The sequence below is a fragment of the Elephas maximus genome, chromosome 21 (assembly GCF_024166365.1).
Source record: "Elephas maximus indicus isolate mEleMax1 chromosome 21, mEleMax1 primary haplotype, whole genome shotgun sequence".
Lineage (NCBI taxonomy): Eukaryota > Metazoa > Chordata > Mammalia > Proboscidea > Elephantidae > Elephas > Elephas maximus.
The window spans coordinates 33,170,624-33,194,914 of NC_064839.1; the positions used below are offsets into that span (position 1 = coordinate 33,170,624).

A 24,291-nucleotide genomic window follows, 5' to 3' on the forward strand; every position below is an offset into this window, starting at 1 on the left:
GTTGGGGGCAATTTCTGAAGGTCCCCACAGTTAGGGGAGCCATCAGAGCTGCTGTCTGCTCATTAAACATGGGACCGACGTGACTGGATTTGGGAGAAAAAAAGAACAGATTAATAATTCAGTCTTATCTCCTCAGTATCAAATGGGCAGTGGAGACAGTGTTACCTTGAGTAATATACAGAGTCCTACAAAGCCCTTTTAGAGGGAAAAAGGTATCAGGGCCCTCAAGAGTATGTCTGTGGGTGCCAGGGCACCTCAGGCCCATTCAGAAATGCCCAAGTTCAAAAGCATGGCTCTTGAAGGGGGGCTAGAGGCTGCCCAGATCAGTGAGCACCTGAGCTAAGCCTCAAAGGCAGGGCAAGTCTTAGGTCAGAAGTAGGCAGGAAGGCATGATGACAGGACATGCCAAGGCCAGAGTCAGGGAGGCTGGGGGGTGAGGGAGGGGGAGTGAAATACCAGCTGAGGAACCTATTCATTAAAGAAGTTGGGGTCGGGTAGGGAGGTTTTAGGAGCTAGGTTATGAAAGGCCTGGATGTGACACCACTTTTGCTCTTTAATCTGCATACACGGGCAGACATGAAGCTGTGGTTTGTTTTCAATTAAATGCATTTATTTGGAAACACTCTCAAAATTAAAAAAAAAAAAAAATACAGTAAGGTAAAATTTTTTTCCCCTAAACTCTTTGAGCGTAAGCTGCCAACCTAATACCCTATCACCCCAAATACATAAGTATTCCCTACAAACAAGGACATTCTCCTCCTTAACAGTACAACCATGGAAATCAGAAATTGTTATTGATACATTGTTGTTAGTTGCCCTGGGGTCGATTCTACAGGGTTTTCAAGGCTTTTACCTTTTGGAAGCAGATTGCCAGGCCTGTCATCCAAGGCACTTCTGGGAGGATTTGAACTGCCAACCTTTCGGCTAGTAGTCCAGTGCTTAACTGTTTGTGCCACCTAATCCTCAGACCTTATTCAAGTTTTGCCAAGTGTCCTTATGTCTTTGTAGCTAAATGATCACTTAAGAATGATGTGTTGCCTTTAATCTCCTTCAAACAATTCCTCAAACTTTCCTTGACTTCCATGACCTGAACGTGTTTGAAGATTATAGGCAGTTATTCTGCAGACTATCCCTGAACTTGAGTTCATCTGATGTTTCCTCATGATTAGATGTAGGAACCACATTTTTGACATGAATGCCCCAGAAGTGATGTTGTGTTCTCTTCAGTACATTCTATCAGGAGGCACACAACTTCTATTTGTCCCATTACTGGCATTCTCTTGGACCAATTGGATTAGGCTTGTGTCTACCAGGCTTCCCCACTTGTAAATTAGTTTTCCCCCTGTAATGAATAAACTTGGGACAATTTGAGTCTCAAAAGAAATAAGGATTATAACCCATTGAATAAATTATATAAATTGAAATTTTGATGAGGAATGGGACACTTTCTCATTAAACTTTTAACTTATGATTTTATTTATCAATACAGACTCATGGCTTCCTATTTTATTTAATGGCTTTTAATCCATTGTGAACATTATTATTTTGATGCTCAAATTGTCCTTGATTGGCCAGGGGCCCTTCTGTGTTCTTTTGACATGTCTCCATCATTCTTTGAGCATTTTCTTACTTTATGGCATAGAAGGCATTCCAGGCTTATCCTGTACATACCCTGCCCCAGCCCTGGAACTACCCATTAATATAATTACATATATGACCATTAAGTTTACACTGATACTGCCAATTTCAATCCAGTACCATACAGTTCACTCTGGTTTTCTCTTTATCAGTGATCCTGTATAGCCGCCACCATACCCCCATCCCTGCACAGATGTCCTCCTTACCACATGACCCCACGCCGGGCCACCCTTCTTCATATGGAGGCTGGTTCATGCCACTCAGGCTCTGACACCCCATACCTGGTCATCTTGCCCTGTGGGCTTGCCCTCTTCATCCTACTTGGGCTCTGACACCCTGCCCCCACCCCCACAGGATTCCCTCTTCACCCTGCTTAGGCTCTGACACTCTGTGCTATACCATTCTCTCCCCCCCACCCCCCACCCCTTGGGGTGCCCTCTTAACCCCGCTCAGGTTCCAAAACCCCCCTCTAGGTCACCATAGCTCCCCCCGCCCCCCCACCTAACACAACTACCATGCTCTGTCCACCTAAAGGCTTTAAAGGCCAAATTTTTGGGTAAAAGGAAGAGCACCACAAAGGTTTTAATTTTTGTTTTGAGCTGAGAGAAGCTGTGGCATCAAAGACATCAATTGGCTTCTCTGTCATCCCCAGATGACAACTAGCCCTGTAGGGTCAAGGCCCACCTTGTTCACACACCCCCACCCCCATCTCCCCATCTGATTTACCAAAAGCAGCCTCCTGTCATCAACCTATATCCTCAGCTCCTTGAAAGATGGCTCTGGTTTCTGAGGAGAGGCAAGGAGGAGGCCCCAAGGGGGCCACATTTCCCAGCCACACATGCGGATGCCCACGCATGCAGATGGCAGAGAGCTGTCTGCCCAAGAAATCAGGCAGTTGCCCAGGTGATGGAATTTATGGTGTTGAAAACTCACCTACCCTAAAATAGCTCTCTTGCTCACTATATAAACTAGTAATTTATTTCTTCAGACTTAAGACCTGGTGTTTGTTACCGTCTGGGCTGGAGAACAGCATGCAGACTGGGCAGGGAAGGCAGCAAGGCAGTACTGGTGAGACTTGGATTCTCATTCCCAACTCGACTTGCTGAGTGACCTTGGCAAGTCATTTCCCTCTCTGGCCCTATTTTGTCTCTAAAATGGTGATTTCTAAGGCCCTTTCAAGAACTAAGGTCTGTCTTTTATCACACAATTAGTTCAGAGCTGATTGTTTGGGGATGCTGTCTGTGCGGAGGCACTATGCTAACTAAGCACTTTGCTAAACACACAACTGAGTGCACCCAGCCTCCCTGAGATAGGTGAGATTCTCTCCTCACTTTACAGATGAGGATGCTGAGATTCAGAGAGGTAAGAGATTTGTCTATGATTACACAACTTTTCAGTTTAGGAGCCAGGACCAAACTCAGGTCTTCCCGACTTAGGGTTCCCTGCCCAGGTGTCAGGGCTGGAGCTGTGGCCTACAGTTTTCCTCTTATGTTACAGTAGTTCAACTCAATGCCAGAAATATGCATGGTTCCAAGCAGGGGTGAGAATCACCTAGCACAGTGGCTGGTCTGAGGCTGTGCTTGGTGACGCCTCCCCCGGGAGCCAGCAGCAGGAGGTATTTTAGGAGCTCCCCTTTGTGCCTAGGACCGTGCTCCCTGTGGAGTTGCAGGAGAAACCTGCTTCCAGAGGGCAAAAACTGCAGGGGTGTCCTAGTTAAGGCAAACCCACCAAGTCACTGGTGCTGATTTTCCCTGGGGCAGATAAAGTGAGGGGGAAGATGGTGGGGGGCAGGAGAGGCAATTGAGAGGTCACAGGGAAAGACTACCAGAATCCAAATTCGAACGGTCATAAAAACACGGACCTTGACCAAGCCTCTGAAACTCTGCACGTGAATGTTCTCAAAGTGCATTCTGTGGAACCTTGAGGATGTCCACAAAGTCATGTGGAAAACCCCACACCTGAGCCCTTCTGAAGTCATACGTAACTAGTAAACCAGAAAATAGAACAAAAATTTGTTTAACTCTGAGTGTCACAAAACCACTTGACCACCTATTATACACAATGCCCCTAAACACACTTTGTGGAACTTAGATTTAGGCTTTTGTAAGTGGGAAAAGGCCCAGGAATGTCAAGTGCAAGGCAGCCAGTTAGGGGCAGAGCCTGCACCAGAACCAGGGGCACTCACGTGCTGTAACTGCACCCCACAGCAAAAGTTTAGTGCCAGGCTAGCATTTGTTAGGTGATCCTGAGTAAGCCAAAAATTGATTCACTGGAAAACAGTGCCAAATATTTTAAATATCAAAGACAGATGTAACATGTCGCAGGCTGCTGACAGATGTACCAAGGCACCCCCAACTCTTTAAATCACTGCTTTAAAAAGGAATATAGTTTTAAGTTGTTGAATTATTCTGAAAATGAAAATTAAAATGGTTATAATAATCTGAACTTTGCATCTTGTTTGCCTTTTCTAGCAGAACTTTAAATAGTTCTCATGACGGGCTGACGGGTGAGGTGGGATTGGCGGGAAGACAGGGCAGTGAAGATAGAAGGGGAGCCTGAAGATCACTTAATGTTAATTCAGATCTATGCAAGAAATAGGTTCAATTCAATGTTACAGAAAAATATTAACACAGGAAAATCTCTCAATGTTCTTGTTTCTCTTCAGTTGCTTGGTAAAAGCAATCAAGATGGAACACAAAGTTAAATGTTATGGAAAATCTGAACTTTATCTACACAGGAATTTCTTAACAAGCTTAGAAACACTTGAAAGGTCAGGTTCCCTCTGTCTGAATCTTGCCCAAGGTTGGGGTAAGGACTTCATGACCTCGCCACCCTCCCACACAGAGTCCTGGAGCTCCCAGCCCCACCAATCCCGAGCCTCTCAAGCCCTTGCTTTCTCAGCACAAGTGTCTCCTCCCTTCAGGCTGGATGACCACTCTCCCAAGAGACACTTCTGGGGTACGTCTCCACTGTGGCCTGCTTCACTGCACCAGCAGGGTGGACTGTCCATCCACAGTGGGAGAGTCTTGGCTTCTTCCTTAGCCCTGCTCCCAAAAACACTGCTACTGGTCTGTCATCTCTGTCTCCTAGTCAGAACACACTAGCTGTGCCTCATCAAGCAAGTCACAGCAGGCCTTGCAGGGTAAGAAGTAGAGTACTAAATGCCTCCATCTTCACCTCTGGAATACAGGGGTCAGTGTGGCAAATGGCACCTGTGAGAACTACACCAGGGATCATCATGGTGAATGGTCACAGGATAGCCATCCCTCTAATCTCCACTTTCTTTAGAGATATTTAAACTACAAAGTCACAAAGGGAAAAGGTGAATTCTAAGGAGGTACAAATAGGGTTGCCAGGACAATGCTAATTAGGGACAGCTTCACAGCCAACAATCACACTGAAGACCGACCATGTGCCAGGTACACATGTACCTCCTCTAATCTTGACGACAACTGTTCAGAAAGGAATTTTGTCCCCATTTATAAACACAGTGCAAGGGAGCCTAAAAGGAGTGAGGGAATGGTTTGGGCTTTGTTATTTTGCTTCTTGACCAACTTCTCATCTGTGTAAACTATACATGCCTGTTTAGAAAGTAATGAAACTTCTGTAAGTTCAGAGGAAGCACCAGAATTGAAACCCAGTGGGCCCCATGACCGCCCCAACATTCCAGCTGCTCTAGATTAAGGAACACTAAAGAGATATGCAATCCCTGAACCTTGGTTAGATCCTGGATCTTTGTTCCTAAAATATATACTTTGATACATATATAGAGGTGAGATGCCCTGATGTTTAGGTGATTCAGGGGGCAGGGGAATGTATGTGTGTATACTGAGAGATATTGATGGCTGGAGGGGAAGGAGGGAGGAATAGAGAGAAAACAAATGTGAGAAAAAGTTAATTGGTAAATCTAGGTTAAAGAATGTAGGTTTCAATATTCTCCTCTTTCAACTTTTCTGTAGTGTGATGGTTAAATTGTGTGTCAGCTTGGCTGGGCCATGATTCTCAGTGGTTTGGCAGTTATCATGTAGTTTGGCAGTCGTATAATGTGATCACTTCCGTGTTGAGATGTGATATAATGTGGTCACCTCCATGATGGGATATGCTGTCAGTAGCCAATCAGTTGAGAGTTTTCTTGGGTGTGTGGCCTGCATCGAATATAAGCGGACGTTTTGGCAAGGCTCGTGGGCTTTTGCTAGCCCTGGATCCTGCAGCTGGCTCCTGTTCATCTCACTTCCGGTTTTGGGGACTTGAGCTAGCAGCTTACATGTGGTCTTGCCTGCCAATCTTGGGATTCATCGATTTTCACAGCCTGAGAGCAAGAGCCCTGCTCTCTGATCTGCTGATCTTGGGTTCGCCAGCCCCTGCGGCTATGTGAATCAGGAGAAGCCTCTATCCTGACCCACAGACTTGGGATGTTCCAGGCTCTACAACTGCATGAACCATTTCCTTGATATAAATCTCTATATATTTATATGCTTTGCTGGTTTTGCTTCTCTAGAGAACCCAGCCTAAGACATGTAGGTTTAAAATTTTTCAAAATAAAAAGTTGGGGAGAAAATTTGTATGATAAATCAGCTTTAAAGAGCAAAAAATTCAACATACTTAAAGTCTAATAATCAGAAGGCAATGCATGCACCCTAATATAAAGAATCCCATTTTCTTGAACAGGTTTTACCGTACCCCATTTAAACAGATGACAAGCACTGTGGTGCAGTCACTCTGAAATTCTTCTATGGATCCTCAATGCTTCTAAATTAGGTCTGTGAAAAACAGCCCAATTCAGACCATGACAAATTTACCCAAGAGGCAAGAAAACTCACAAACCCTGTTATGCTCTACCCACAGCTTGGAACTCTACAAACATCTCAAAATAGGTTTTAAAATATTTTTTCTTAATCAGCGTTTCTGTTAATTTAAAGCTAGAAAGATATACATTTTTAGCTGCATGGTCTGATACCTTATATCATTAGCAGATAATTTCATTTATCTTCAGTGGGATGATTTATCACAAAGAAAATCACCAAAAAGTATAAGCTGTCTGGATTCATGTTTATTGAAGCCAGTAATTAGAGACATCTTCTTTTGTTTCCAGCACTAGAAAGCAAGGTTCCACATGACTGCATATGCACCCAGATAGAGCCACACCCCTGGAATAAGGCTGGTGGGGGCCAAGCTGCAGTCCTAATTTTAAGTTAAAAATACCAATAAACTTAGTGTGTAGACAACAGTGAACGTTCGCTTACAGCATCAACATTGTTAAGGTTATGATATACAGAGCAGTCACTTTCAACTTTGTTAAATTAATAAAATATGACAATGCCTTCAGTTTAAATACTGATTTTAAAATGCCAATCAAAAAAAAAAAAAAGTGCAAACAAAATAGTCTAGCAGCATACCCGTTGCATTTTTAGGAAAGACCGATTCGTGGCCGTTAATCTCAGCCACATCTTCAAGGTTGGGTTTATTGATTTCCATTTTAAAGACGAACAGCAGATGTAACCACTATAATGTATATAAATAGTCAAATTTGTCTTTAACAGTCTACCATACAAGTGTATTCTGCAAATAAAATTTTTACTTTAAAAAGTAAAGGCTGTTTGTTGTTTGGCCTTTGGTTCCAATGCTTGAAAATCCCAAAATAACAACAAAAAAACTCCCTTCCCTCTATCCCCCAAAAAGAACCCTGCAGCTCCCCAAAGTTGGTAGACTTTGGCAACCACTAAGCACATGACACTATGCATCAGCTTCTTCTGATACTAGGAGCATCCACTTCTCATGAGAAACTAAAGGTAATCTCCAAGAAACCTTCCTTCACAAGACAGGCATCTGAGCATTTCATCAGTTTTAGTACATTTTATATTGACACAAAAAGTGCTTAGCAGTTCAAATGATACAAAATAAACAAAAACGAAATTTTGCATTAAAATTTAAAAATCGCACTGTATCCATCTCAGGCCTGTGCCTTTCTAAGAATTCTTTCTTGTTTCTGAGGTTAATCATTGTTTCCCCAGCCATTATGGAGAGAGTAAGTGACCTACCTTCAGTGCAGCCACAGGCTGTTTGGCATCAACTGGTCACTACAACACAACCATCATTCCACAGTCAGTTTACTATCATTACCTAGACAACCTGGTCATTGGAAGCCACTATATATATATATATATATATATATATATATGTTTTTTTTTTTTTAACTGAATTAAAAAAAAAAAAAAGCATATGTCCAACAATAAAACTGGCACAAGAAACATGTTTTTTTTTTTTTTTTTTTGTCAGAAAGGCAAGTAAATACTCAGCTCTCTCCTTAACAGTGTTCAGACATTTACAAAAAAGCAATTCAAGACCATCTTAGAGTCTTGTTATATAATATAGGCTATTAGTTATGCCCAGTAGTTTATTAGTGGTCAATCAAATCTGGTATGCAAAAGTAACGACATTAGGGAAGTTATACGCAGACACATTACAAAAAACATTCATATAAAAAAGTAAACTCCACATAAGTGAATTGTGGTTTTTCCCTTGGTTTGACAACAAATGCTTTACACATTAAATTCATGGTAGTGTTTGCATTTAAATGCTGCGTCATGTATAAAAGTGCCATTTCAAATCCACAACAGTCATTTCCAGAATGGTGGCATGACATGACACTGTGCATGAATTTGCAGTAAATGGGGAGACACCTGAAACTCTTATTTCCATAAGAAAAAAATGCTATGTTTTATGAAAAACACAAAACCAGAGAAATGTATCATTTCCATTTTCCATATAAAACATTCACACTTATTCTTCCCTCTGATAGCACTGCTCAGACCAGAAAACTAAGACAAGACCCTTTTTTTATCAGTGGAAATCTGTGAAGGTCTCCACGGACTGTAAGGCAGGGACTGGTGCAAGCCAATGAACCAGACTGCAATGACATTAACAACCTCCCTTGGACTTTCTGTAGCGCACTGCATTATGGTAAAACGAGAGGTCAGTCACTCACTCTATTAGTAGGCCAGCCTGTGGTAGTTAAAAAAAAAAAAAAATTAAATAAAGCAGGCGCTATTTAGAAAACACAATTCAAAGTTAACTAAATTTGTAACTGCTGACTTTCAACGCATCCCACAGTGACTGTCTGCCCCACAATGCATATGCGTGGAGCCTAGCACCTCCTACAAGGCCATGGCCTGGATCAAGCATGTGGGTCCTGGGCAACCTGCCGTCTTCCCCACCCGTGTCAGCTTCACCTGACGCAGGCACCCCCACACCTAACACATCTCTGATAAGCTGAAGATGCATTCAGAACAAGTCTAATTCCCATTTTGCTTTAGTGTTTAGTTTGGAAATGCTTCTAAACTTAAATCTTAAACAATGATTATTTGACTGCTACTGAACACACAGTATTTACTAACACTGCTCATCTCCTTCTTCCACCTCCCTCAACGTTCAGCTTCCCCATCATCACTTCTCTCATTCCTCCTTCAGTCTTTCTCTTCCCTGGACTTTTTGCCATTTCATCTGCTTCTCAAGAACAAGTGAATTTGCTAACAGGCAATTGGTCAGACTAACTGCCATCTGATCAATGATTTCCTGGTCTCATTTGCTTCACCCTGATAGAAACTGGGGCCTCTTTCCCTCCATTCACCTTCCCCTCCACAAGAAGCCCAGCTGCACTCGTGTCCATAAGACAGCCACGTGCCCGAGAGTCCAATGGTCATCCTTAACAAAGGGGTCTGACACGTAACCTTCCTAAATGGGCATTTCACACTCGGACAAGCCAATGAAGTTTTTTTTTTGTTTTTTTTTTTTTTAAGTTATCTCCCTGGCCCCAAAAAACTGATAGCATGTGCCATATCAGAAAAATCCTGGTCTTAGCAGATCAATATACATAGTTATTTGGTCATTTTACATATACACTTTTTAACGAGTATCAGGCTTCATTTTCCGTTGAAGAGTTTGTTACCATGGGGTCTGGTTTTCGAGTCATTCTATCCAGTTCTTCCTGAACATTTGTCAACACAGTTTTTTGTCCTGAAAAAAAAAAAAAAGAACACTTACAATTATGCAGACTTCTGTAATCACTTGTGATGATTTTAACCTCAGTAAGAGGAGGAAAGCCTTTTCTCACTGCACTGATTATGAGGAGATGGACCCTAACTCAGCCTTTCTTAATTCCAAATACCACAGGTCTGTGACCCCTTCAGCTACGTGACTGCCCCCTGGCAAGGATGCCCTTGTGCCAAACACAAGGGCCTTTCTGAAACTCTCCTACTACCCACCCTAGCCTCTATGCATTTTCACCACCAGCCTCCTAAAGATGGCATTTGAGTTTTGGGCATGCAGGAAACTACTTTTGTTTCCCTGGACAGAATAGGTGCTTGGGTTTTGTTTCTAATTACAACGATCTAGACTGACTCATATGGGTAGCCCAGAAATACCACATTTCAACAGGAATGTAAGACAAAGGACAGGTCATTTCTGTACAAACTTGGTGGTCATATTTTTTTCGCTGTCAAACACTAACTGGGCCTGGAAACGGCCGCGTTTCCTGTCAGGGAATACCAGCCCACAGACTGGGCCACTAGACCAGATTCTGAGTCTCCAAGAACTCAGGGGCCCCTGGAGGCCCAGGCTGACTTGTAAATGGAGTGGTCACCTTTGCCCTGGAAACAATATTTGGGGAAAATGCTGTATTAACATATTTTATACCCAGTGGGAAACTAAAAGCAAAGCCCTTTTTGAAATGTCCTCAACCTCCCTGGGCAAATGTGTCATTTCCCAAGGAACTTGTTCTTTTGTTTCAGAGACCTCCAAGACACAACTTTGCCCCACCAGCCCACACAGAAGGACAGGTGGGTGGGCTGCCACAGAGCAGAGAGGTGTATGTGTGATGGTGGGGGAAGCTTCACAGGAGGGGAGATGACCACCCTCCAGTAAGGCAGTGAGGGTGCACAGGCTCCAGCGTGTGGCAAGACTGTGGCAGTGAACAGAAATACTTGTAAAACACCACAGAAAATTAAACAGAATAAATAAAACGTCAATGGCATACCGTCATCTACAACCTCCAGTGGAAAGAGCTTCTACACCAGGGTTTGTGGTATGCCTCAACTCACTCGACAGTCAGTTCCTGAGAACCTGACTATACTAAACCCCACCTTAAATGCGCCAAGGAAACCTGCATGGTTTCAGGTAATCCTACTGCAGAGCACAGCACATGCTCAGTATAAAGTGGAGCTCTGCTTCCTTGCTTGGCTGCTCAGAACCCCAAGGGGCTGCAGTTGAGATGAAGGCAGACCTCCCCATCCTTCCAGCACTGCCCAACCACAAGGGTCACCAGTGTCCGAGGGCCCTTCCGTACCTGACTTCTTGGCTGTGCTCTGCACCCCGCCGGCACCGGGACTTCCAGGAGAGCCTGTCTTCTTGCTCAACAGACTGTTGAAGAAACTAGCCAACACCCCTTCACTTGCTGCGTTATCTAAGGAAATATTAAGAAAAAAAAAAAGCATCATACAAACTGGATGACTTTAGTGAACCAAAGAAACCGGTTCTCATCTTGGAATTGCCCGTTTGTGGCTATCATCATCCCAGGATACTGCGCATATCCATCTACTACGATTCCCTACATGCTGGCACAGTTGGGGCTAATTGTGTGGCAGCATGATTATTAAGTGGAAACATGTTTACATCCCACTTCTTTGGGGCAAGAGATGACCTGCACTCCACATCATCTCCCTGTTCACCAGTGTTTCAAAGTTGTATAAGCCCTTAACATTCCAAAACTGCTGTGAAAAGCTATCATTCTGAATATAAGATGCCTGCCTAACAAGAATTAAATAAAACTTTGTTTTGAGGGTTTACAGCTACCAGTATCTTTGGATATCACTAAACTACTGGGATAAAGGCTACTTTAATAAGTAATTGAGTTGACAAGAGAAGTGAAAGGGAAAAAAATTCCACAATTCATAAATATTAATATATAAACACAATGAGAATGAAAACTACAGATTCAAAATACACACTTTAAAATGACTATCCATTTTGTGTACCTCTCTGAAAGAACCTGTACACTCTAACTGAGGTCCTTCACAAAACCAGGCGTGAAGGCCATATATTCAAACAAAGGAACAGGCCCTAGTCTCTGCCAACCACGAGCCTCCCTCTGCCTCCCAGGAGAGGGGAAGTGGGAAGCAGACCTTCTTGGGGAAGAAAATAGCTGCCTTGGGTCTCCTCTCCCAAGCCCAGTCACCTATACCCTACAAGCTCAGGCCTAAAACGAAATAACTCTCATACCAGGATAGGATACATACTTTTGATGTTTGGATCTGGCTTCTTTACCGATGTGCCTGGGGAGGCGCTGGGTACGCTGGCTGGTCCTCCCCGGCCCTGGGTTCTTGGCGAACCAGCAGGTCCTCTTGCAGGGGATTCCTTAAGTCCAAAACCAGCCCAGGTCACACACATGCATAAAAATAACAGGAAATACATATTCAAAAAATGAAGACACGCTTCTTCAGGTTATTTTTCACCCTCCAGGGAGACGAGTGCAGGACTGGGAGTTTGTTCCCCTGCTCAGTCCCTTTCTAGACCTCAGTTTCTCCAGAGAGAAGATTATCAAGATAACAAGGCCTGCTCGCTCTAACTCCCAGAGTTGTATTCCTTCATCAGACATTCCCTGAGTTCCTACTATGTTCCTGGCCCTGGGCTTTTGGGGAGACCAGATCCCCTTTGAAAATATAAAAGGCCAGACAAGTATAAGCTCTCACAAATAATGGTATGAAGTCTGAAGACACCCATGAAACTGGGCCTTGACCCTCTGTTTAGTGTAAGGTACTCACGGAAGCTCTTGTGGGCGTGGCTGGCTGCTTGGCAAGGAGTGACTGCAAAGAGAGGGATACAACGGCCATTAACCAAGGCCTGCAGAGTGCACCGAAGGTCTGGAAAAAAACTTACTTCACGTATTCCACCAGAGGGCATCGTTAAAAAGAACCCAATCACATGTTTTACAGTATAAATGCAAAAAAGTAAAATTGAGCAGTTTGGTATATGGTGAAAAAGATACTGCAGGTAACCCAGTTTTGAAGCTGGGGAAGCAAGCAGGGCACAGAAAGGAGAAAACAGTTGACAAAAGATTCATCAACACCCACTGCTGACCTGCCTGCACTATGAGGTGGTCCATGAAGTGTCTAATTACAGTACGGGTGAAAGAAAAAGGTGAGACTGAGTCTGTGTTCTAACAGCTTGGGGAAGTTGTTCTCCTCACCTGTAAAATGGGCCTATCAGCTCACCTGCCTGCATGCATAGAGCTGTGTTGGGCTATGTGAATACTCGAAGGGAGGTCAGTTCACTTGGAAAACTGTCAGCGACCTAAATGGCCAGAAAACCTACATTTCCAGAGGGAGATGGTGCTTAAAAAGACAGTAAGCCTGTTGCTGGAGGAGAACGTGCAAGGCAGGGAGGGGCGCTCTTCAGGCAGCTGGTCCAGCCCCTACTCTGTACCAATCCTAGAAGGTAGAGAATGAGGAGAGCTGTCCCCAACCCCTGCAATGCTGCAAGCTCTGCGATCCCCTACATGTGGGCATTCCCACCCAGGAAACCAGCACCTCACACATGAGGAGGCTCTGTTCTAGCCCTGGTGCTCATCTTACCTGTTGCTTCATTAGGAACACTTGCTCATCCTCCGCTGCCAACTCTTTGTCATGGACCAGCTGTGAAGTGACAGACTCATTTGTGATCATAGCCCCAAGAAAATTTCCAACTACAGCCAAAATTCATGCTGAAAGACTGTTGGGCTTGGGCCTCCACAAGGGTCTGATGGGTGTGGAGGGGCCAACAAGACTACAGAGTGCTGTTCTTCTAGCCTGGCACAAAAAGAAAACCCCTCTCCCAAAACCAGCCTTGGTATTTGGTCAAGTGACATGTTTAAATCTGGAAGGCTACGTGCCAGACAAGCACTAACCACCACCTCCCAAACCAGGATGTAGTGGACACTGTAGAAGCAAGGGAATCTAACAGCAACAATGCAAAGGCAGCAGCAGCACCGTCAGGACTGGATGGGAAGCCCCAACCCAATTCCATGGGGCACTTCTTCACTGGAGCATGCCACACTGAGCTGATTATGTAATACCAAACCTCAAGTTTCAAAAGAGCCTTGAGCTACTTTTTTTTTTTTTTTTGAGACACAATGTGTAAGACATGTTTCTTAATAGGGTTTTTATCCCATGAAAGTAGGAGCCCTGGTAGACCAGTGGTTAAGTGCCTGGCTGCTAGCTGAAAGGTCACCAGTTCAAACCCACTAGCTGCTCAGTGGGAGAAAGATGTGGCAGTCTGCTTCAGTAAAGATTACAGCCTTGGAAATCCTATCGGGCAGTTCTACTCTGTCCTGTAGGGTCACTGTGAGTCGGAATCAACTTGATGGCAACAAACTTGGTTTCCCATGAAAAACACAACTGTTAAAGTGACTGACTTGGGTACCTTTCTCACAGGAGGTTTCATAATGAAGTCTTCATAAGCATCTTCTGGCTTCACTGTTGTGAAATTTTCATGTAAAATAGCTATTTTCTTTTCATTGTCCCAGCCTGCGGGTCTAAAGGCAAAGAGAGGGGAGGCTGACTTGCTTTTCCTGGGTTTGCCTTACAACATACTCAGAGCACATGCCAGCCTACAGGACCCCTGGATGAGACCCCTTCCCATGAGATCTAGTCTGTGGTTGCAGCTTTTGGTGGACAAGCCAAAATTCAATGTGGATATAACCCACAGCTCAATGTCACAGGTCCTGCCCCCACTGACCTCTCAGGCCCCGAGGTCTGAGGAGCATCATGAGATCTCACTGACTATACATGCTGACCCACAAGAAGCTCTCCCACAAAGCCACCCCGAAGTGCAAGGGCACAATGGAGCCCTGTTCCAACACAGGGGAGAATGCAGAGAGCAGCAGAGGACAAAGCTCTGGATGGGACTCTCTCTCAGGTTCTGGTATGGAGATGTCCCCCAGAGGCCTGTTTCTCTCCCTGAGAAATATTCTGACAAGTCATCTTGTGGACTGCTTCATTAATTTTGCTGGTGTGGGAAGATGTGCCCTGGAGCCAAGGGACACCAGGCCCTACATCCATCCCAGGCCTCAAACCAGAGGGGCACAAGGAGTCCTCAATGTTCCTATATGGGTGGGACCCAGCTCAACATCCCAGGTCAGGATAGCACCTAGGTTCCATTAAGTTGCAGCCAGTGGGTCCCACCTGATTCTCTAAGGTAGCAAATGTAAAACATCCTATATGACAGACAGACTTCAACTTAAGAAGCTCTAAAAGACAGCAACTGATAGTTTGCACAGGCCTCTCATTCTCCACCCAACTCCTGCTCCATAGCTCTTCAACCAAGAAAGTCTTAGCCAGGGTGCCCCACCCACCCAAATGGTCTTGCTGACTTCAGCAGCTCCTAGCAAAGTTGCTGACAGGCCACTATCAGCAAGGCCAAAGGTGCAAAGGGACAGGCTATGCTGAGGCACTGCTGCAGTGTTCAGAAGCAACGAGACTCTTCCACTCCAGATCAGCCCCAAACCCAACAGGCCTCTCTGTTCCTCCTACTCCACAGGACTACGTCACATGATTCAGTGACAGCAGTTGCTGAGCTTGTCTTTGGTGCCTGCTGGCTGCTCTGGATAGGGATTCTCTAAAACCAGTCCCAGCCTCTAGGTTCGGCTGTCTGGGAGGGTCCGTGTGAGGCTGACCCTGAATGTTCATGATACAACTTACTCATCTCTGAGAGCTCTAGGCTTTCCCATCTTCTTCAACTTCTCACATTGTCCTCCCACTGTTCCTTCTGGTCTCCTGGCAAACACCACTCATCCTTCCAGCAACACCCCCTCTGCTTTCTACGCCCCCTCACACCTCCTCCACTAACCCGTGACTGCCCTTCCCCTCCTCAGCTGTCATTATTCATTGATATGCACATGTCCCCACAATGCCATGTGCAGAGACCACATTTCATTCATTTCTGAATCTCTGGCATAGAACCTGGGCAGCCACGAAGTACTCGGTGTTTGCTGAATGAACGAATGTAATTTTTTTAAGCTAAGAGGGTATCTAAGCACCAAAGACACCTAAACATTGATCTACTACCACAGTCCCCTCTGAGACCGAGGCTTCATCATTATTTATGCAGTTAGCAACACTTATTACTCTCCAGAAAGCACATCAGAGAGAACGACAAAAACACAACTCAGACAAACAAGTATCCAAGTCTCTGCCCAGGATAATCAGCAACAATGGCTCCAAAAGTGTGCTATGAAGGAAACACATTCAGAATAGCTGAAGCCAGCAAGAGGGCCTACAGCCATCCCTGCCAAAGCTTCAATGAAGATATTCAGGACCCCCAAAGCACAATTCCCTATACTTCAACTCCTTTCCCAGCCAGTGTTTCACCAGAGTTGACAATAAGCGCCAAAAATAGCTGGCTTGAGTTTTGGCGACTTGCTTTCAACGAAGAAAGGCAGTACTCCCCACCTCCATCTACCCACTTCCTTCAGTCCTGAGGCAGAATGCCACATAATCTGGAGCGGAGCAGAGAGGAGAAGCTGGCCTACCAAGTCCAGCCCAAGCACTTTGTCCCAGAGAAGCAGCAAGCTGGCTACCTAAGACACCTTATTTGAAAGGGTAAAATATATAAAGTAGATATAATATAAAAAGAAGAGTCTGAAAGCATCACCTCCAAAGAACTCACATAAAAACTGCATCCTTTTCCACAACTAAGGCAGGTATGGTAAAGTGGAAACCATAGGTTTTATGAACAATGTACTTATACAACAAGTCGAGGTTTTTCTCTTCCTTCACTGATGTGTAAATCAAGGCAGCTCCATCTAATCAACCTGCTTAAGGAAAACTGATTCACTGTAGGAGAAGATAAAATCAAACACACACAAGCACAATCCTCAAAACATTATTCACAGGTGGACCATTTTTTGATTAATACATGATTAGCACAGAAAGTGCTGAAATTTTAAAAACTAAAAAGTTAATAGCACCAGGTGAACCAGGTCAAAAGCATAAAGCATGTTGATGCTAGAGGGCCTGAAGTTCATTTTTTAACATGTAAATTATTACTGGCTTTGAGGCAAGCCCAGGAAATACCCTCAGCATATCAAGGTACACAGATTCCTCCCCAGTCAGATGCTCATGTGTGACCAAGTTCATCATTAAACACACCTCTTATGTGTGATGGGTGCCTACATGTATCAGCACCACCAGTTGGTGTCTTCAGCCTCCAGTGGGCTGGACAAGCTAAAGGGTCCAAAGAAAGAAATAGGAACTCATCCCTGGGTGTGGGATTGTGACACCAAATGCTACTGGTTTTCCACAGAAACAAGACTCAAAGGCTTTTGACACAGCATCTCTCATGGACAACACAAAACATAAATATGTGAGAAACACCTGTGGCATCTAAACCAATGTCCAGTTGGGTAATTAACCATTGCTGCCAAAAAAGCAAAGTTTAAAAAGATTTAGAGACAGCATGATAAAATTGCCACATATCAGCTTTCTTCTTAACATGAAAACCTATTAAATGTACAACATTAAAAATATAACATGATCAAAGATAGGGATAAGTTGACAAGCCTCAAATTACAAAATAATAAAATACAAAGCCAATAAGAAGATTTCTCCCTGGGAGGTGCCTTATCTCTTTGAAGATGCCCAATTTGGAGGGAAGCTTAGGTTAGCACACAGAGAGGAGAGTAGTGCCCCTGGGCCCTGCTACAGCACCCCAAGGATACACTGTAGGCAGAAGCTCCGAAGGTGTGACTGGATGAAGTCAAAGTGCTCGTCCCTGTAGTCATGCTCCTTCTCCAGGACACTCACTGCATCACACTGCAGGGAACACAGACAGAAGGACAAGGGAGTCAGCGTCTTGCCTCTCTGCCTGCTGAGGGTGGATGGACATAAGGCTTTCTTCAGAATAAGTATCAGAGGTCCAAATAAGAAAGCCAGAGCTTTCTTCTAAGGGTCCAAGCAGTAATTAAAATAAACAGAATGAAAGCAGCTGGAGATTTTTCACTTTCATCTTGGGCCTCAGGTTCCGTATCTGTAAATTGGGGATAAAGTACGCCTGGTCACCTCGCAGTTGTTCTAAGTCAAACAAGGTAACATCGGGAAACAAGCCACAGTACGAGGCTGTGCACTGCCCAACTCCGCGGGGCTCCACTCTCAGACTATGATGCGGACAGCACACCCTGGAGGTGGGCAACATGGTGGCTCTGACTGGGAATAAAGTGCTTTTGAAACTCAAAGTGTTTTTAAAGCTACTTTCTTATGTAAGAGACACATCTTTGTTTCTCTATGACTGAACTTAATTTCTATTCCTACCTCGGCATTCTACAGGGTAGGAGAAACTGAAACCTAGAGTTCTCTTCCTTCTTTTCCTAAGATTGTTAACGTTTGTTTCTCAAAATTCTTCCAGGTCCAAGAGAAAATGTGCTATCTACTTGGACCCTCAGGGACCAATGGCCCAAAGTATCCTGCTCTCCCCCATCATTATTTTCACCATGATTTCGAACCAGATTAACTCATTTACACAGCCTTAAGAAAACGGCTTTTTACCTCAGTCTGAATCACTCAATAAAGTCAACAGTGCTTCACAGAGAGATCACCCAGGTCATGAGCAAACTGAGCAATGTCACGTTTCCAGCAGTGAGAGTAACTGGAAGTATTTTCTATTCGGACATATTCAATATAGCTTAAAAAATCCCAAATAAACTCAACTCTCCCTTGAGAAGAAACCTAATCGAAGCTTCCCAAATGTTCTCTCAGATGGTGCTTGTTCACTGACCAAACACGGCAAGTTTAGAATTTCCTGGCACCCACCTTTGTACACACCACCAATACTGGGATCCCCAGGTTATGAGTAAGCACATTGTCACCGAGAGGCAGGGCAACATTTTCTTCATCTGCGCCTGAGGTCAGAGGCCCTCTTCTCTGTGGGGAACCTTGAAAACCTTCTTCAGGCTCAATATACTCTTGAAAATCCTTCACAACTACAGGGGAGAAAAGAAGATAAATAAATGTGTTCGTGTGTGTGTGTCCATATATATACACAATATTAAAAATATAGATGGTAAAAAAAAAAAAGATGGTGGCTTAAGAAATTGATAATGCACAAAACGTTAAGAGTTGTGACAATCTTCCCAATCCCATACTACTGCAACATTAGGATTAGGGATCTGCAAAGGGTGATGCAAAACGCCAATTGTACCAAATTCATTCTGACCTATAAAACTTCAGAGCCAACCAAAATAATCCATTGCCATCGAGTTGATCCCGACTCATAGTGACCCTATAGGACAGAGTAGAACTGCCCCACTGTGTTTCCAAGGGGTGCCTGGTGGATTCGAACTGCCAACCTCTTGGTGAACAGATGTAGCATTTAACCATTACGCCACCAGTGTTGCCAAACCTCAGAGCAGCAAAGATAATTCCCTACAGCCAGCTCTTTTTTTTTTTTTTTGATGATTAGATGTTTACTTTTATTAAATAATAGATTTCTTCTGATAACAAAAGTGATATAGAAAAATTAGAAAAGACAGAAAGACAAATAACCACAATTTACATTTTGGTATAGGTCCTTTCAGTCTTTTTTTCTTTTCATATGTATGTGTATAAAAACACAAATTGGTGTACACAAACATATTTCTTATAAGAGAAAACGTGGGATCACGTTTACATTCTGTTCTATGGCACTAGTTGCCATCTAACATTTTTGATCATTTTCTGATGTATATGAGTATTCTTGAAATCATAATTTTTAATGATTCCATAGTATTCCATCTTATGCTTACAATCAGTTTATTTTACCAATCAGTTTATTTTACCAATCTCTATGGATCACAGTTTAGCTTCTGACCCCTACTTTTTTTTTTAATTTTTATTGTGCTTTAAGTGAAAGTTTACAAATGCAATCAGTCTCGCATACAAAAATTTATATACACCTTGCTATATACTCCTGATTGCTCTCCCCCTAATGAGACAGCACACTCCTTCCCTCCACTCTGTATTTTCGTGTTCCTTAGGCCAGCTTCTGACCCCCTCTGCCCTCTCATCTCGCCTCCGAAGAGGAGATTCCAACATAGTCTCAAGTGTCTACTTGACCCAAGACGCTCACTCTTCACCAGTATCATTTTATATCCCATAGTCCAGTCCAATCCCTGTCTGAAGAGTTGGCTTTGGGAATGGTTCCTGTCTTGGGCTAATCGAAGGTCTAGGGACCACGACCTCCAGGGACCTTCAAGTCTCAGTCAGACCATTAACTCTGGTCTTTTCACAAGAATTTGGGGTCTGCATCCCACTGCTATCCTGTTCCCTCAGGGGTTCTCTATTGTGTTCCCTGTCAGGGCAGTCATCAGTTGTAGTCAGGCACCATCTAGTTCTAGTCTCAGGCTGATGTAGTCTCTGGTTTATATGGTCTTTTCTGTCTCCTGGGCTCGTAATTACCTTGTTTCTCTGGTGTTCTTTGTTCTCTTTTGCTCCAGGTGGGTTGAGATCAATTGATGCATCTTAGATGGCCACTTGCTAGCATTTAAGACCCCAGAAGCCACTCTCCAAAGTGGGATGCAGAATGCTTTCTAAATAGATTTTATTATGCCAATTGACTTAGAGGTCCCCTGAAACCATGGTCCCCAGACCCGTGCTCCTGCTGCACTGGCCTTCGAAGCATTCAGTTTATTCAGGAAAACTTCTTTGCTTTTAGCTTAGTACAGTTGTACTGACCTCACCTATATTGTGTTGTGTTTTCCTTCACCTAAAATAATTTTTATCTACTAATTAGTAAAAACCCCTCTTCCTCCTTCCCTCCCTCCCCTCTCTCATTACCATCAAAGAGTATTTTTTTCTGTTTAAACTATTTCTCTAGTTATTGTAATAGTGGTCTGATACAATATTTGTCCTTTTGCAACTGACTAATTTCACTCAGCATAATGCCTTCCAGATTCCTCCATGTTATGAAATGTTTCAAGGATTCGTCATTGTTCTTTATCGATGCATAGTATTCCATTGTGTGAATATACCATAATTTATCCATTCATCTGTTGATGGGCACCTTGGTTGCTTCCATCTTTTTGCTATTGTACATAGTGCTGCAATGAACATGAGTGTGCATGTATCTGTTCGTGTAAAGGCTCTTATTTCTGTAGGATATATTCCAAGGAGTGAGATTGCTGGATCATATGGTACTTCTATTTCTAGCTTTTGAAGGAAGCGCCAAATCAATTTCCAAAGTGGTTGTACCATTTTACATTCCCATCAGCACTGTGTAAGTGTTGCAGTTTCTCCACAACCTCTCTAACATTTACTATTTTGTGTTTTTTGGATTAATGCCAGCCTTGTTGCAGTGACATGGAATCTCATTGTAGTTTTGATTTGCATTTCTCTAATGGCTAACGATGGTGAGCATTTCCTCATACATCTGTTAAAGCTACCTGAAAGTCTTCTTTAGTGAAATGCCTGTTCATATCCTTTGCCCATTTTTTAATTCGGTTGTCCTTTTGTAGTTGGGTTTTTTGCAGTATCATATAGATTTTAGAGATCAGCGGCTGATCAGAAATGTCACAGCTAAAAATTTTTTCCCAGTCTGTACGTAATCTTTTTACTCTTTTGGTAAAGTCTTTGGATAAGCATAGGTGTTTGATATTTAGGAGCTCCCAGTTATCTAGTTTCTCTTCTGCCTTGTTAGTAATGTCTTATATACTGTTTATGCCAGGTATTAGGGCTTCTAGCATTGCCCCTATTTTTTCTTCCATGATCTTTATCGTTTTACATTTTATATTTAGGTCTTTGATCTATTTTGAGTTCGCTTTTGTGCCTGGTGTGAGGTATAGGTCTTGTTCCCTTTTTTTTGCACATCGATATCCAGTTATGCCAGCACCATTTGTTAAACAGACTATCTCTTCCCCATTTAACTGACTTTGAACCTTTGTCAAATATCAGCTGCTCATATGTGGACAGATTTATGCCTGGATTCTCAATTCTGTTCCATTGGTCTATGTATGTGTTGTAACAGTAACAGGCTGTTTTGACTACTGTGGTGGTATAGTAGGTTCTAAAATCAGGTAGAATGAGGCCTCCCCCTTTGTTCTTTTCAGTAATGCTTTACTTGTCTGGGGCCTCTTTTCCTTACATATGAAGTTGGTGATTTGTTTCTCCATCTCATTAAAAAATGTCATTGGAATTCGAATCGGATTTGCATTGTATCTATAGATCGATTTTGGTAGAAAAGACATTTTTACAATGTTAAGTGTTCCTATCTATGAGCAAGGTATGATTTTCCACTTATGTACGTCTCTTTTGGTTTCTTGCAGTAGTGTCTAGTAGTTTTGTTTGTATAGGTCTTTTACATCTTTGGTAAGGTTTATTCCTAAGTATTGAATCTTCTTGGGGGCTACTGTAAATGGTGCTGATTTAGTAATTTCCTCCTCGATGTTCTTTTTGTTGGTGTAGAGGAATCCAACTGATTTTTGTATGTTTATCTTGTATCCCGATACTCTGCTGAACTCTTCTATTAGTTTCAGTAGTTTTCTTGAGGATACCTTAGGGTTTTCTGTGTGTAAGATCATGTCATCTACAAACAGAGATACTTTTACTTCTTCCTTACCAATCCGGATGCCGTTTATATCTTTATCTAGCCTAAATGCTCTGGCTAGGACCTCCAGCACAATGCTGAATAAGAGTGGTGATAAGGGCATCCTTGTCTGGTTCCTGATCTCATGGGGAGTGCTTTCAGGCTCTCTCCATTTAGGTTGATGTTGGCTGTTGGCTTTGTATAAATGCCCTTTACTACGTTGAGAAATTTTCCTTCTATTCCTATTTTGCTCAGAGTTTTTAACACGAATGGGTGTTGAACTTTGTCAAATGCCTTTTCTGCATCAACGAATAAAATCATGTGGTTCTTTTGTTTTACTTATATGACGGATTACATTGTTTTTCTAATGTTGAACCATCCCTGCCTACCTGGTATGAATCCCACTTGGTCATGGTGAGTTAATTTTTTTCATATGTTGTTGAATTCTATTGGCTAGAATTTTGTTGAGGATTTTTGCATCTATGTTCATGAGGGATATAGGTCTGTAATTTTCTTTTTTTGTGTTGTCTTTACCTGGTTTTGGTATCAGGGATATGGTGGCTTCATAGAATGAGTTTGGGAGTATTCCGTCCTTTTCTATGACCTAATACCTTTTTTAATACCTTTAGTATTAGTGGTGTTAATTCTTCTCTGAAAGTTTGGTAGAACTCTGCAGTGAAGCCATCTGGGCCAGGGATTTTTTTTGTTGGGAGTTTTCTGATTACCTTTTCAATCTCTTCTTTTGTTATGGGTCTATTTAGTTGTTCTACCCCTGTTTGTGTTCGCTTAGGTAGGTAGTGTATTTCTAGGAATTCATCCATTTCTTCTAGGTTTTCAAATTTGTTACAGTAAAATTTTTTGTAGTAATCTGATATGATTTTTTTAATATCAGTTGGATCTGTTGTAATATTGCCCACCTCATTTCTTATTTGGTTTATTTGCTTCCTCACCTGTTTTTCTTTTGTCAGTTTGGCCAATGGTTTATCAATTGTTAATTTTTTCAAAGAACCAGCTTTTGGTCTTGTTAACTCTTCCAATTGTTTTTCTGTTTTCATTTCATTTCATTCTGCTCTAATTTTTATTATTTGCTTTCTTCTGGTACCTGAGGGTTTCTTTTGTTGCTCTCTTTTTATTTGTCTAAGTTATAGGGATAAGTCTTTGATTTTGGCCCTTTCTTCTTTTTCTATGTGTGCATTTATTGATATAAATTTACCTCTGAGCACCGCTTTTGCTGCGTCCCAAAGGTTCTGATTCGAAGTGTTTGCATTCTCATTGGATTCTATGAATTTCTTTATTCCATCCTTAATGTCTTTTATGACCCAGTCATTTTTGAGCGGGGTATTATTCAGTTTCCAAGTGTTTGATTTTTTTCCCCTGGTTTTTCTATTACTGATTTCTACTTCTATGCCCTTATGGTCAGAAAAGATGCTTTGTAATATTTCAATGTTTTTGGATTCTGCTAAGGCTTGCTTTATGACCTAATATGTGGTCTATTCTAGAGAATGTTCCATGTGCACTAGAAAAGAAAGTATACTTGGCTGCTGTTGGGTGGCGGGTTCTGTACATGTCTATGAGGTCAAGTTGGTTGACTGTGGCATTTAGATCTTCCGTGTCTTTATTGAGCTTCCTTCTGGATGTCCTGTCCTTTACCGAAAGTGGTGTGTTGAAGTCTCCTACTATTATTGTGGAGCTGTCTATCTCACTTTTCAATGCTGAGTTTATGTAGCTTGCAGCCCTGTCACTGGGAGCATAAATATTTAATATGGTTATATCCTCCTGGTATATTATCCCTTTAATCATTATATAGTGTCCTTCCTTATCCTTTGTGGTGGATTTAAAGTTAACGTCTATTTTGTCAGAAATATTGCCACTCCTGCTCCTTTTTGATTGTTGTTTGCTTGATATAATTTTTCCATCCTTTGAGTTTTCATTTGTTTGTGTCTCTAAGTCTAAGATGTGTCTCTTGTAGGCAGCATATAGACAGATCGTGTTTTTCATCCATTCTGCCACTCTCTCTTTATTGGTGCATTTAGCCCATTTACATTCAGCATAATTATAGATAAGTATGTTTTTATG

General features: G+C 42.7%; 1 protein-coding gene across 1 annotated transcript in view; it reads right to left on the minus strand.

Moving 5' to 3' along the window:
* Positions 1-6,668: 6,668 nt before the first annotated feature.
* Positions 6,669-24,291, minus strand: part of DYNC1LI2 (dynein cytoplasmic 1 light intermediate chain 2) — a 31,777-nt gene continuing 14,154 nt past the window's right edge. The window contains exons 5-13 of the mRNA XM_049864710.1: positions 18,471-18,640; positions 17,384-17,477; positions 16,333-16,468; positions 14,089-14,200; positions 13,263-13,322; positions 12,453-12,494; positions 11,928-12,045; positions 10,979-11,095; positions 6,669-9,651 (exon numbers count right to left, since the gene is read on the minus strand). Of these exons, the coding sequence (XP_049720667.1) occupies positions 9,551-9,651; positions 10,979-11,095; positions 11,928-12,045; positions 12,453-12,494; positions 13,263-13,322; positions 14,089-14,200; positions 16,333-16,468; positions 17,384-17,477; positions 18,471-18,640 (950 nt within the window). The 3' untranslated portion in view covers positions 6,669-9,550. The remainder of the gene's footprint in view (positions 9,652-10,978; positions 11,096-11,927; positions 12,046-12,452; positions 12,495-13,262; positions 13,323-14,088; positions 14,201-16,332; positions 16,469-17,383; positions 17,478-18,470; positions 18,641-24,291) is intronic.